This window comes from Heteronotia binoei, chromosome 12, assembly GCF_032191835.1.
Source record: "Heteronotia binoei isolate CCM8104 ecotype False Entrance Well chromosome 12, APGP_CSIRO_Hbin_v1, whole genome shotgun sequence".
In the NCBI taxonomy this organism is placed as follows: Eukaryota; Metazoa; Chordata; class Lepidosauria; order Squamata; family Gekkonidae; genus Heteronotia; species Heteronotia binoei.
In genome coordinates, this window is record NC_083234.1 from 80587210 (window position 1) to 80600438 (window position 13229).

The window sequence follows — 13229 nt, forward strand, 5'->3', positions numbered from 1 at the left end:
CCTCTATTTGTTTCCAACTCTCCCCCCTCCCTCCCTTTTATTCATTCATTCTTTCTGTCAGTCAGTTTTTTCCCATCTTCTCTTTCTCTCTCTCTTTCTGTCAGTCAGTCTTCTCCCGTCTTCCTCTTTCGCTCTGTCAGTCTTTTATCCTTCCTTCCTATTGCTAATCTGAGTAGACATGGGGGGAGAGATGCCCTGCCATTTCATGTTTTCCCAGCACTGCCATTTCAGGGCGGTTTCTTTCTTTCTTTGTCAGACTTTCCCCCTGTCTCTCTCTCTCCTTCCTTCCTTGCCATTGCTCATCTGAGTAGACCGGCAAGGGGAGAAGCTTGAAATGCCCTGCTATTTCAGGTTTTTTCCAGGCTGCCATTTCATGTTTTCCCAGGATGAGAGCATTTTATATTTTTAGTTTTCTGCTGTGTGATCCTTGTGCTTTTTCTTGATTTTTTATTTTTAAAATTGCATTGTGGAATTCCACCATCTCCTAAAATTTTTTCCTAAATTTATTTTCCTAAAAAATATATTGCAAGAGTTTTAGGCTTGTTTGTACATCATTTCCTGTCTCCCGGCTCCATCCCCAAATTTTAGTGGGCCATGAAGGAGAAGTGTAAAAATAACCGGGCCACGGGGGAAAAAAGTTTGGGAAACCCTGTTCTAAAGGAAAGAAATATGCAGGAGCTTGACATTAAGTATTTCTGTCGTCTGCCTTTCTGAAATCCAACCTATACATCTGACTATGTACAGCTTTTCACTTCCCTAGGACTGTAAATTCCAAAATCAAATAGTCACTACTGCCCAGGGAGCCCACTATTTTCATCTCATCAACCAATTCTTCTTTGTTAGTGAGAATCAAGTCCAAGATAGCAGACCCCCTTGTGTCCTTCTCCACTTTCTGGAAAAGGAAGTTGTCAACAAGGAATTTGTTTTGACCTTTTGTTTTTAGCAGAGTTGGACTACCAACAGATGTCCAGGTAGTTGAAATCTCCCATGACCACTGTGTCCCTTCTCTTGGAGAACTTTGCAATCTGTGGCAGGAGTATCTCATCCAAGCCCTATGCCTGGTTTGGTGGTCTATAGCGGACCCCCACCATACTATCACTGTTATTTCTTATTCCTTTTATTTTTACCCAGAGACTCTCAACTGAGCTGGTAGGGAATTCAAAACAAATCAGCCAGTATAATAATGCCCCTGTATAAATCGATGGTGCGGTCTCATTTGGAGTACTGTGTGCAGTTCTGGTCGCTGCACCTCAAAAAGGATATTATAGCATTGGAAAAAGTGCAGAAAAGGGCAACTAGAATGATTAAAGGTCTGGAACACTTTCCCTATGAAGAAAGGCTGAAACGCTTGGGACTCTTTAGCTTGGAGAAATGTCGACTGCGGGGTGACATGATAGAGGTTTACAAGATAATGCATGGAATGGAGAAAGCAGAGAAAGAAGTACTTTTCTCCCTTTCTCATAATACAAGAACTCGTGGGCATTCGATGAAATTGCTGAGCAGACAGGTTAAAATGGATAAAAGGAAGTTCTTCTTCACCCAAAGGGTGATTAACATGTGGAATTTACTGCCACAGGAGGTGGTGGCGGCCACAAGCATAGCCACCTTCAAGAGGGGTTTAGATAAAAATATGGAGCAGAGGTCCATCAGTGGCTATTAGCCACAGTGTGTGTGTGTGTGTGTGTGTGTGTGTATGTGTGTATATATATATATAAAATTTTTTTTTGCCACTGTGTGACACAGAGTGTTGGACTGGATGGGCCATTGGCCTGATCTAACATGGCTTCTCTTATGTTCTTATGCTCAGATTCACGTATTTCAACTAATTAAAAGATTTTTGGGCAGGAGATGTTTAGGAGGGAGAAATGATGAGCTGTTAACCTGTAACCTTTATTTGGACTGTACCTTTCTTATTGTCAGACTTGCAAGACAAGTAGTCTTGGAAGCACCTGCTACAAGTGTTTTCTACCTGATTCTTCATTAAAAGCTTCTTCTGCATTCACTCAAGAAGTCTTGTGACAGCTTCTGGGCAAAACTTTACCATATGTTTTTACTTTCTGTAAATAATGCTTGCTTACAGACTTAGGGATAAAAAATTATTTTTCTGAAACCGAGTTCTTTTGCAAACCCTAAATTTAGCTGATGTCTATCAAAGTTCAAAGAAGAGCTGATCAGAGCCTGCTGAGCTCTGATAGTATCTCAGGTGTGGGACTTCTAAAGTTTCCCAATCTCCAGGTTAGATAGGAGAAGAAATTTTGGATTTGGAACTGAAGCAGTGAGCCATGGCATTCTAATGCTTCCACTGGTCTGCTGGAGGCAACAAAGAATAAATCCTATTTGTGCAAGCTGAACAGGTGCATTCCTTAAAGGGCCAGCTGAGCAAATCCCCAGAGATAAAAAGGGTGCATCTGTAGGATGTGTTACCAGAAAACCTAGTTAAGGCTCAGCATTATTCCAGGGCTATCTGTCTATGAAGCTGCTGGGAGAGATAATGCAAGAGTTTGGCAGTTGGGTGTCATTGGTGAGACGGCATATCCAGCTATGTACAGAAGAATGGGACTCTCAATCCCACCTTGAAGCTAATCTAGACAAGATGGCAGTGATGTGGGTCCATAATCTCAAAGCTCAAAGGAGCTGCTACACCTCTGTTGGGCAAACTGTGCTGCATCAGAGGAGGTTTTGGAGTTCTTCTGACAACTACGGTGGCATATAAGAATGGCAAAACTCATCTATTGTGGGGGTGGGGGGGCTGACTTGATGAGAATCACTATTTTCCTAATGCTATGTTGTTGTTCATTTGTTATAAGATTTTTAGATTGTCTTTTTTCTCAGCACAACAAGTTTGCATTTTTCTTTTAGGCAGTCTACTCCTTGGGTTGGACCCAGATTAACAGTGCAGTCCTAAGGGAGGGGGGCAAAGTGGTGCTCTCAGGTGCTGATGGAGCCGCACCATGGCCGCTCACTATCAAAACAGAATCACAGGTCCTTGTGCTGACATGGTTCAAGCATGTAGTCAGCTTCCAAAGCTGTTTCAGCTTTGCCCTGTCAGAGGGGAAAAGTTCTTCTATCCAAAAACATGGTGTAACATACAGGCGCCCATGGAAGTAAAAAAGCAAGCCCCCCCCCCCCCCGCCCCGCAATGCAGCCACACCCACGAGGCCTGGAGTTGCTCAGGATGTCTACAAAAGCAAACAATCGGCCCTTCCCCTAGTCCTGCAAAACCCCTGGCTAGGATGCAGCCCACCTCTGAGTTCCCTGGCGTGTGGACAGAGCAAGCAGTAAGGCACTTTTGTGGCGGGAAAAGCATAGAAAGGGCACTCAGCATTACTGGGCAAGCACTTTGTGCCACACCCAAAGGGGAAAGGAGAGTCTGTGGCTGGCCTCCCTCCCCCATCTCTGGAGCAAAACACAAGGGGCTCCCCATCCGCCTTGCTTGGGACTGGCAGCTGCCTCAGTGATGTCGCCTCCCACCCCCAGCCCAGCAGCTCTGTGTCCGAGTGGGAGCAGCAGGAGTCACAATGTCCTGGCACCATGGCCCTTTGCACACAAGGCTCACGGAGGAGTGGGAAAGGCTCCGGAAGAGCTGGCAGGTGATGCTTTCGGTTCCACGCTGGACTGTAAGCTCAATCCTTTGCTGGGCTCTTCCCTCAACAGGGTGTGTTGCGCGCGCGTGTGTGTGTGGGGGGGGAGTAGGTTGCCACACATCCCTTGAACTCATCCTCTTGTAGTAACAAAGCCCTATGCAGAAGCTGCCACCATGAATGGTTCATTAGCAGCCCCTGAGCACTTCCTTCACCACTGGACAGGTTAGTGTGGTTCAGCTGGCACCGGACTGCCTCAGGAGAGTGGGGGGGCTGTGGCGGAGTCCTGCTCCATGGGCCATTGTAGGTGGTGATGGACATGGCTGCACCCAGCATTGCACTGGTGGCTGGTTGTTATTGCTGTGCATATCTCCATTTTGCTTTTCCGCAAATGAACATTCATCCATTTGTTGATGAATGAAGTTTTGTTCTGCATCACAGCTCTTTCTGTATTCCTTCTGGGTGAACTCACCGCTTGTTCATTCCTGGCATGGCTTGTAAAAGGGATTTAAAGGTACTGTGTCCCTTTAAAAGATTTCCCCCCTCCACTGGAATCAATTTTTAATTTATCAGATTTATATTCTGCCCTACCCTGACAGGAAACAATGGAGGATGGGTGCACCTTCTTCTGGGACAGACAGAATTGGCTCCCTGGTCCAACCCTTTTGGAACTGGGGGTGGGGGTGGGGTTTGAAGAAGACGACATTGGATTTATATCCCTCCCTGCACTTTGAATCTCAGAGTGGCTCACCATCTCCTTTATCTTTCTCCCCCACAACAGACACCCTGTGAGGTGGGTGGGGCTGAGAGATCTCTCACAGCAGCTGCCCTTTCAAGGACAACCTCTGCGAGAGCTATGGCTGGTCCAAGGTCATTCCAGCAGCGCAAGTGGAGGAGTGGGGAATCAAACCCGGTTCTCCCAGAGTCCGCACACTTAACCACTACACTGAACTGGCTCTTGAGAAGAGGCACCAGCAGCTATGCTGCAAATATGGTGCTGTGCCTCAAAAACCAGCTCCCTTAGAGCCCCACATAGCCCAGGACTGATTCTCCATTGCAGCCTATGGAGGTCATGGAGCCAAAGATAATCGGCAATCCCCATACCAAGAGTGGGATTTGAGGTATGGGGAAATACCAATATTTTTGGGGTTCAGTATGCCTGAACGCAGAAAATACTTTTTTTTGTACACTCCTAGAAATAATCATTCCATGTCCCTGGGAGAAGTGATCTTGCTTGGTGAAAAGCAGGAGAGAGTGGGGGGACGGACACTATTTAAACCTTGGGTGTAATTCTAAAAACAGGCAACTATAGCTTCTATACAAGGGGTGGCCAACTCATTAAATGTAAGAGCCATATAGAATGAACATCCTTTGTTTGAGAGCCATAAGACATGAACGTCAGATGTTTGAGAGCTGCAAGGAAGGGAGGGAGGGAGGAAAACAAATAGATGGAAAGGAGGGAGAGGTGGAAAGAAAGCAACTTTAAATTTCATTATCCAAGCCACCATCTGGCCTGGCTTGGAGAAGTGACTTCAAGAGACAAATGCCTTCTCCAAGTTGGCCAGCAGGGTTGTGAGGGCTTTGAGAGCCACACAGTATGTGTGAAAGTGCCATTTTGGCCACCCGTGTTCCTGCACTGTCTGCTTCTACCTCCTCCCTCACTGAAGCATCCAGACCATGGGGTTTGTTCCAGGATCACTTGATTGGCCACTCAAAAACCATCCAGGGTTGAAGCCCACGTGCACATTCTCTCCTGACCCCACCCAAACCAGGAGCTACTAATACTAGTGGGCTCCAGTGTTTCCACATTTGGGCAACACAGACTTCTTTCAATACAGTTTGTTTCTAACTTAAGGGGCACAGGAGCATCCCCACCTCACTCACCTCCCTGCCATTGCGTAGGACAGAAATGGGCTACAAGAACATGAGGAGAAGGGACTCCTTGGATCCAAGTCTAGTGGTTATCTGGAATGCCAAGAGTCTCCTATGGGCTACTCTGGAGACACTGGAGCACTCACAGATTGTGGGGGAAATCCAGAGTGACGCCAGGATGCGGTTCCAAGGTCAAGTTGCCACAGTAGAATGGGGGCCCCTGTTTCTGCCAACATGGTTGCTGGAGAGTGGAGAGTCAGCCCTCTTGAGATGGAAGAGAAGCTACTTTCCCAATCAGACATCAGTGAATCAGGGAGCCTCATAAGTGCCTCTGTGTCCCTTTCAAGGCAATGGCCCCCTTTGCACTGTAAGGGCTGAGGGAACCGCACTTCCTGCTGCCCAGTGACTGATGGCAGGGCTCAGTCCCTTTAATGGGGAGCAGGCCAGATACCTGCTCAGACGCTGCAGCAGAACACCTGGTTGGGACACTGCGGGGTGGTTGATGCGGTTGCAACCTCAGCCACTCAGCTACATGCTCTTTTTCCTGCTGCCTCGTCACTGATCAAACCCTTTAGGGAGCAGACAGCTTTTCGGATTGCATTAGTTCCTACTAATGGAACTTCTCTGCTTCCTCCCTGCTGTTTCTGAGGAAGAGTGAGGGTCAAAATGGGGTCTTCTGCAGTAGGAAAGGGGAATTGGTTACCCCCCTTCAGTTTGCAGAAAAATTAGTACTTATAATTACTAAATTATTACTCTCAATATTACAGATCATTTCTTAGAATCATAGAGTTGGAGGGGACCTCTAGGGTCATCTAGTCCAACCCCCTGCACAAGGCAGGAAACCCATAAATACCTCCCCCTAAATTCACAGGATCTTCATTGCTGGCAGATGGCCATCCAGCCTCTGTTGAAAAACCTCCAAGGAAGGAGAGCCCACCACCTCCCAAGGAAGCCTGTTCTGAACCTCCAAGAAGCAGCTCAGTGCATCACAGCAGAATAACAGTATTTAAAGTGCCACAGAAGACTCCTCTTTAATTTTGTCATATTATTACGTAGCATTTGCACATGTCTCTCTTTTTGACATGCTTCCCATGCTATCCTTGGCACTGTCAGCTGACCATGAAGGCAGAAAATACAGTAGAATCCAAAACATCACAGTGTTCAGCATTAAACAAGGCTTCTCAGCTCTCCCATGAGTGCTCCGGAAAGGCCCTGTGTTTGGGTTGTCCTCTAAAGCAGCTCAAGTTGATGGGCAAAGGAGGCTGCTGGCAAGAAAGAAAAACTTGCCTCTGCTATCCATGCACTGAAGTGCTTTCAAAAGCTACAGAGGCCTATCTGAGTCATCACTGTTTTCTCTTTAAACTAAGTACAGATTTCTACAATTTAGATTTTTAAAAATTATATCAATATATAAATTGCAGAAGAGGAAAAAATACCTAAGGGAAGATTAATCAGACCGAAACATTCCTATTGACATGCATGGATAAATGTATGGGCTGTGCTCCACTGAGTCAGACCACTGGGCCAACTGGGCCAGCTGCTGTCCACACTGGTCAGCAGCAGTTCATCAGGGTCTTCAGACAGGTCTTTTTTCACCTGGCTGCCTCGGCCCTTTCTGATGGGAAACACCTGGGACTGAATCGGAGATCAGTAATCCACCCAGCACAGCAGTTTACAGAATGCGCCATCATTTGTTTCCCATGATCAGTCTTCACCAACACATGACAGAGAGAGAGAGAGAGAGAGAGAGAGAGAGAGAGCAACAAGTGAAAGCAAGTTCCATAGAAATCCCAGTAATGAATTAAGATGCAAATTTCAACGGCATTGCTGAAGACTGAGTACCCTGCCACTGAGATACATTTACACTTATTGTACAGTCAACACACCATGAATCCCCCCCCGCCCCCGCCGCCCTACAGTACCCGTGGATCAGGACGAAACTCTCTTTTCCTGCGTATCTTCTTGAATATTTCTGTCAGCTCATCCTTCGACTCTTCTCTGTTCCCATCCAGGCTAGCCCCAGCAGCTGCCTCAGTGGTGGATGCATCCGTTCCTGCTGCATTGTCCACCAAGAACTGCCCTGGCAGAGGGGCATCAACTGTGGGGTCATCTGCATGTTCAATCAGCCATTCCATGGCCTGAGTCACGGACATGCTGCATTAGGAAGTTCACACATGAATAAACGTCATTAACATCAAGACAAGAACAACCAAATGGAGGAACTGTCCTGCACTGAATTTTGCCCATTTCATAACAAAAGAGAAGACGAGTCCACAGTGCAGAAGGTATAAAAATGGAACATCCACTCTGTGTGCGTGTGTGTGTAAACGTGCACCAACAGGAACTTATTTTAAACCTTTGGTAAAGAAATTTATCCCAAATAAATTTATCCCAGACCCTGATGCCCTTCTCATAATTTTTTTTTATTTTGTTATGCTATAAAAATCCCAATATATAGAAAACACAAAGCTCTTTATGCTGATGATGATAATTTGAAGACCAAATTGATGTTGATTTTAAGTAAATGTTCCACTACCCTCATGTTGTTGTTGTTATTATTTTTTAAAAAAACTATGAATAACCAGGAAAGCTTAAATCAGAAACTGGTAATTTAGAACAAATGTTGAAAAACACACCACAATCTGAAAACAAATTGTGGAGATTTAAAAGGGATACTACACACAGGATACAATGTACAAACGGTGCTTTATTCAGAAGAACAAAAAAGAATCCCTTAGGCTGACTGAGACATTTTATAGCTTAGATTTAAATACTACCACCAAAAGGGGAGGATTCCCTTTCGACTTCAGAGGATGAGCAAACTCAGGGGACAACTTCCTTGAACAGAAGGATGAAATAGCAGGCTGGACAGACTTCCCCCCAGTACTGACCCTATTGGAGGGAGCAAATAGTTAATTTATCCTCTAGACACTTATCTTCTATTGAAGAAAAGGTGTTGAAATTAGGCTCGGGTTTTGTGTTCACACCCAGTTATCAACCCCTCCAGACCAGGATAGATCTTTTCTATTTAGAAATTACAAGTGTACATGAAAGCTGTGTTTCTATCCTGTTTTACACTATATTAAGGTGTACTGTTATTTTTATGCCAATAAAGGTTGACTTGACTATTTATTAAGACAGTTAAATTTAGTACTTTTGGCAATACAGAGGAAATGAATAGGACAAAGTTTCAACCCAAAATGACATTTTTCCCTACAGTGACTGACCACTCTTTACAAACTTTTGAAAGGATCATATTATGGGATACCAAAAAACTAGAAAATCCCTCTAAATATCATGGACATAAACTCACTAGGGAAGCATTTGATGCTCTTAGAACTTAATCTAGGGATGGCACAATCAAGAGGCAGGAAAGAGAGGGGCAATGGTCGTACTTAACACAGCTGACTATTGCCAGGAAGTTTTTTGCCAGCTTAATTATTATTCCTGTTACCTTTTCTATAAACAACAATCCTACCATGCATACTGCCCAGCTTATTAAAATCACAATAGAGTATGCCTTAGTATGGCTTTTATTGATGGTGCAATGTTAAATTTTTGTATAATTTGCATCCAGGAGTCCCCATATTTTACACCCCAGCTAAAATTCATAAAGAAGTATTTCCATTGCCTGGATGTGCAATTGTGTCAGGTTCAAATTCCATTTCAGAACCCATTTCCCATTTGATGCCATTTGTTTTAATAAAATTTAATAATAATAATAAAATTTTATTTATACCCCGCCCTCCCCGCCAAGGCAGGCTCAGGGCGGTTTTGGAATCTAAGTCATACATCAAAGATTCCAGAGGTTGCATCAGCATATTGAGAATTTTGATATACCAACAGGAACGGTTCTAGTAACCACGGTGTCGTCTCCCTATATACAAATATTCCCCACCGAGGATTGTTACTAAAAATGGGCTGAATAGAAGAACTTCCCTGATACCTATTTTTTCCTCATTGAATTATTAAATATTATTTTAGATAAAAATTATTTCATTTTGAAGATCAATTTTACATGCAATTGAAAGGGTAGCAATGGGTAGCCCAGTGGTACCCTCAATAGCAAATTTATGATAGAACTGAGAGAAACCACTATTTGCCATTCTATCAGTAAAACCTTTTTGATTCTATTTTGTTTTACAAGAGGTTTATAGATGACTTATTTTGATCTTTAAAGATATTTCCAATAAGAACATAAGAGAAGCCATGTTGGATCAGGCCAGACCCCTCACCATCATCGTCGCCCTCCTCTGGACCCGTTCCCTTCCAATTCTATGAAATTGGCTTCCTTAAAGGGAAATCAACCATCAGTCATGGCTCTTCCCTAGCTTTTTGCCTGATAAATTCCTGAAGCCTAAAGGAGGGAAGCTATATGTAGCCTTCATTCACTTATGGCCTGGGACCTGCCTACCTTAGGGACAGTCTCTCCCCACATGTTCCCCAGAGAGTGCTGAGATCGGGGTCTCAGAACCTCCTTATAATCCCTGGGCCAAAGGAGGCCCGTCTGAAAGCGACCAGAGACAGGGCCTTTTCGATTGCAGCTCCCTGTTGGTGGAATCAGCTCCCGGAGGAGGTGAGGGCCCTGCAGAACCTTGAACAGTTCCACAGGGCCTGCAAAACAGCCTTCTTCCGGTTGGCATATAATTGTTATCGGAATGCCTGAATATTCAAATCTCGAACATCAGATTATTGTATTTTCTAAATATTGTTGAGATTCTTTATAACATAACAAAAACACAAAAACAAATTAATGAAAAAGGCTTCATGGTCTGGGACAAATTCATGTATTGAAGGTTTATACTAAGTTATATTAGTGCACATTTACAGCTATAGATCATACCTATATTTAGTATATGATTAAAATATGTATATCCTGCACTCATCAAGGTGACCACCAACAATAACATGGTTTAAAAAATTAAAATCAAGAACAGCATGAAGACAGAGTAACCATAGAGCTTTGTTGGTCTGAAAGATGACCCAGGACTCAAGCGTTGCTCAATGAAAGGAAACATTAGGGACAACTCTGAACGATCAGCAGGTCTTATAAAAAAGAGATTCCTGCTTACTTGTGAATTCCTGTTCAGTGTTTCCATGGTTGGGCTGTCCTCTAATGACAGGATAGCGCTTCCTCTTAGCCACACACGGAAAAGCCATCAAGGGGAGGAATTTCCACCCAGCTCATAGACCAAGTATGGAATATGGACACAATTCTAATACTGTTTACTTACTGTTTTGAATAGTGGCCAATTAGTTGGCCTGGAAGGCTAGCAAACAGGACACAGACATGGAAGTAGGTAAAGTCAAATGCATAATTATAGGATGGGGGAGATTTATCTCAGCAGTGCGAAAGGATCCAGGGGTCTTAGTGGGCCATACAATGAACATGAGTCAGCAGTATGATGCGGCAGCTAAAAAGGCAAATGTGATTTTGGGCTGTATCAACAGAAGTCTAGTGTCCAGATCACAGTTAGTGATAGTATCGCTTTACTCTTCTCTGGTTAGAGTTCACCTAGGGTATTGTGTTCAGTTTGGGGCACCAGAATTTCAGAAGGGTATAGACAAGCTGAAACATGCCCAGACAAAGGCAATGAAGATGGTGAAATGTCTGGAGACCCAGTCCTATGAAGAAGAAGAAGACTGCAGATTTCTACCCCGCCCTTCTCTCTGAATCAGAGACTCAGAGCGGCTTACAATCTCCTATATCTTCTCCCCCCACAACAGACACCCTGGGAGGTGGGTGGGGCAGAGACAACTCCTTTCAAGGACAACTGTGATAGCTAAGGCTAACCCAAGGCCATTCCATAACACAAAGGGCTCCATATGACATTGTAAACCCTGTTGGTGGACTGCCTGTGAGATGACCTAAAGGTAGGTGTGACTTCTGTTGAAGTGTCCTAGTTTAAATAGCTGGTGTCACTCAATTTCCACGATTTATTGGCTCCCTGACTCAAGAAGGCTAGCTTCCCTGCTACTTGTTCTAATACAATCCCATACAAGTTTACTGTTTGTTACTTACACTGGTGATTTCTGCCACCGATCATTTATAACCGTTTCCAGTTGTGAAACCCTTGTTACAGAATGGTTTCCTGCACTAAACTCCTAGCCCCGGGCCTGCCCACGACACCCTGTGAGGTAGGTCGGGCTAAGAGGGCTCTCATAGTAGCTGCCCTTTCAAGGACAACTCCTGCGAGAGCTCTGGCTGACCCAAGGCTATTCCAGCAGCTGCAAGTGAAGGAGTGGGGAATCAAACCTGGTTCTCCAGATAAGAGTAAGCACACTTAACCACTACACCACACTGGCTCTCTTCCATATCACCTGACTCTTTTTACTGGAGATGCCAGGAACTGAACTTGGGACCTTCTACATACTAAGCAGATGCTCAATGCCCCTCCCCTCTTTTAAGAGGGATTCTGGCAAATAGCTCGGGGGGGGGGGGGACAGTGTAATAAAGTAGCATGCCTCAGTGCCACCTCCCTGAGTAAAAGTGACAGAACAGAGAGTAATGAGTACAGCATCCACCAATAGCAGTTTGAACTTTTCCATGGCCTTTGATGGAACTGGCTTTCCCACTGTGCTTTGACTATGCTGTTGAAAACCCCAGGAAATTGACTGGTTTAGTATTTTCTTGTGAGAAGGTAACTTAGAGCACTTTGACTAAGTAGCTACTTCTTTTATTTTCTTGGCTGCTCCAATAGTTTCAGCATTTCAATCCCTTTTTGCAGGAATTTGACAGGAGGTAGACATGATCCCCGAGTACTCTTCTGACAACTCCCTTTATTTATTTATATTTATTAAAACATTTATACACTGCCTTTCCTTGTGGTTCAAAGTGACTCCCTATTATATTTTGTTTCACTTTTTCTCCAAAAAGCTCAGGGCAGTGAGCTTCCAGGGATGGTTTCTTCTGCCTCCATTTTATCCTCACCACAAACCCAGGAGACTGGCCTGGGACTAGACCAAGGTTGCCCAGCAAACTTTGCAGCTGAATGGATACCCAAATCTCTTTTGGTGCAGTGGTTAAGTGCATGGACTCTAATCTGGAAGAACCAGGTTTGAGTCTCCACATGCAGCTGCTGGTGTCACCTTGGGTCAACCACAAGGTCTCTCAGAGCTGTTCTCTCAAGAGCTCTCTCTGCCCCACCTGCCTCACAGGGTGTCTGTTGTGTGGAGAGGAAGAGAAAGGAGACTGGAAGCCGCTCTGAGACCCTGAGTGAAGGGTGGGGTATAAACCCAATCTCTTCTCTTTTCTTCTTCAGATCTCCCCATTTCTCTGGCAGAGAGTCATTCTCCAAATGCTATGAAACTGATCTCACAGGAAGTGAATTCTGAACTGCCGCAGATCCCCAGGTTACACAGAATGAACAGGCAAGGACTCAGAGCCAGGCTCCTTGGCACAGGAACACGGGTCTCTGCACTTCTGTCTCTTTGAGCGGCTGCAGATTTTACTTTTTCATTCCTTCCTTTCTTTGAGTGGGTTCCTTTGCTTTACAATTACCTGCAGAAACGCTGTCTATTTAAGGAGTTAAATAGCCCTCACACTTCTTGCTGCACCACCTAACAAGAACCTGCTCATCTCCCGCCGATTCTCTTCTGCCGAATGGGAAGCGGAGAGAGGCTGGGAAAGGGACAGGCACCGGGTTCCCAGAAGGGGACGGTCCTTGCTCCCCTCCGTCTGCCCTCTTGTTGATGCTCATGTTCCCCTGCCATAATTGCTTGAGCAGGAGAGCTGCTGCAGCTGGAACATTTGCTGGCTGGTGCTGCAGAAGGGGT

The 13229-nt window shown here is 44.9% G+C and overlaps 1 protein-coding gene across 1 annotated transcript in view; it reads right to left on the minus strand.

Moving 5' to 3' along the window:
- UBAC1 (UBA domain containing 1) overlaps positions 1-13229 on the minus strand; it is a 110383-nt gene that overhangs the window by 37275 nt on the left and 59879 nt on the right. The window contains exon 7 of the mRNA XM_060251315.1: positions 7376-7607. Within this exon, the coding sequence (XP_060107298.1) occupies positions 7376-7607 (232 nt within the window). The remainder of the gene's footprint in view (positions 1-7375; positions 7608-13229) is intronic.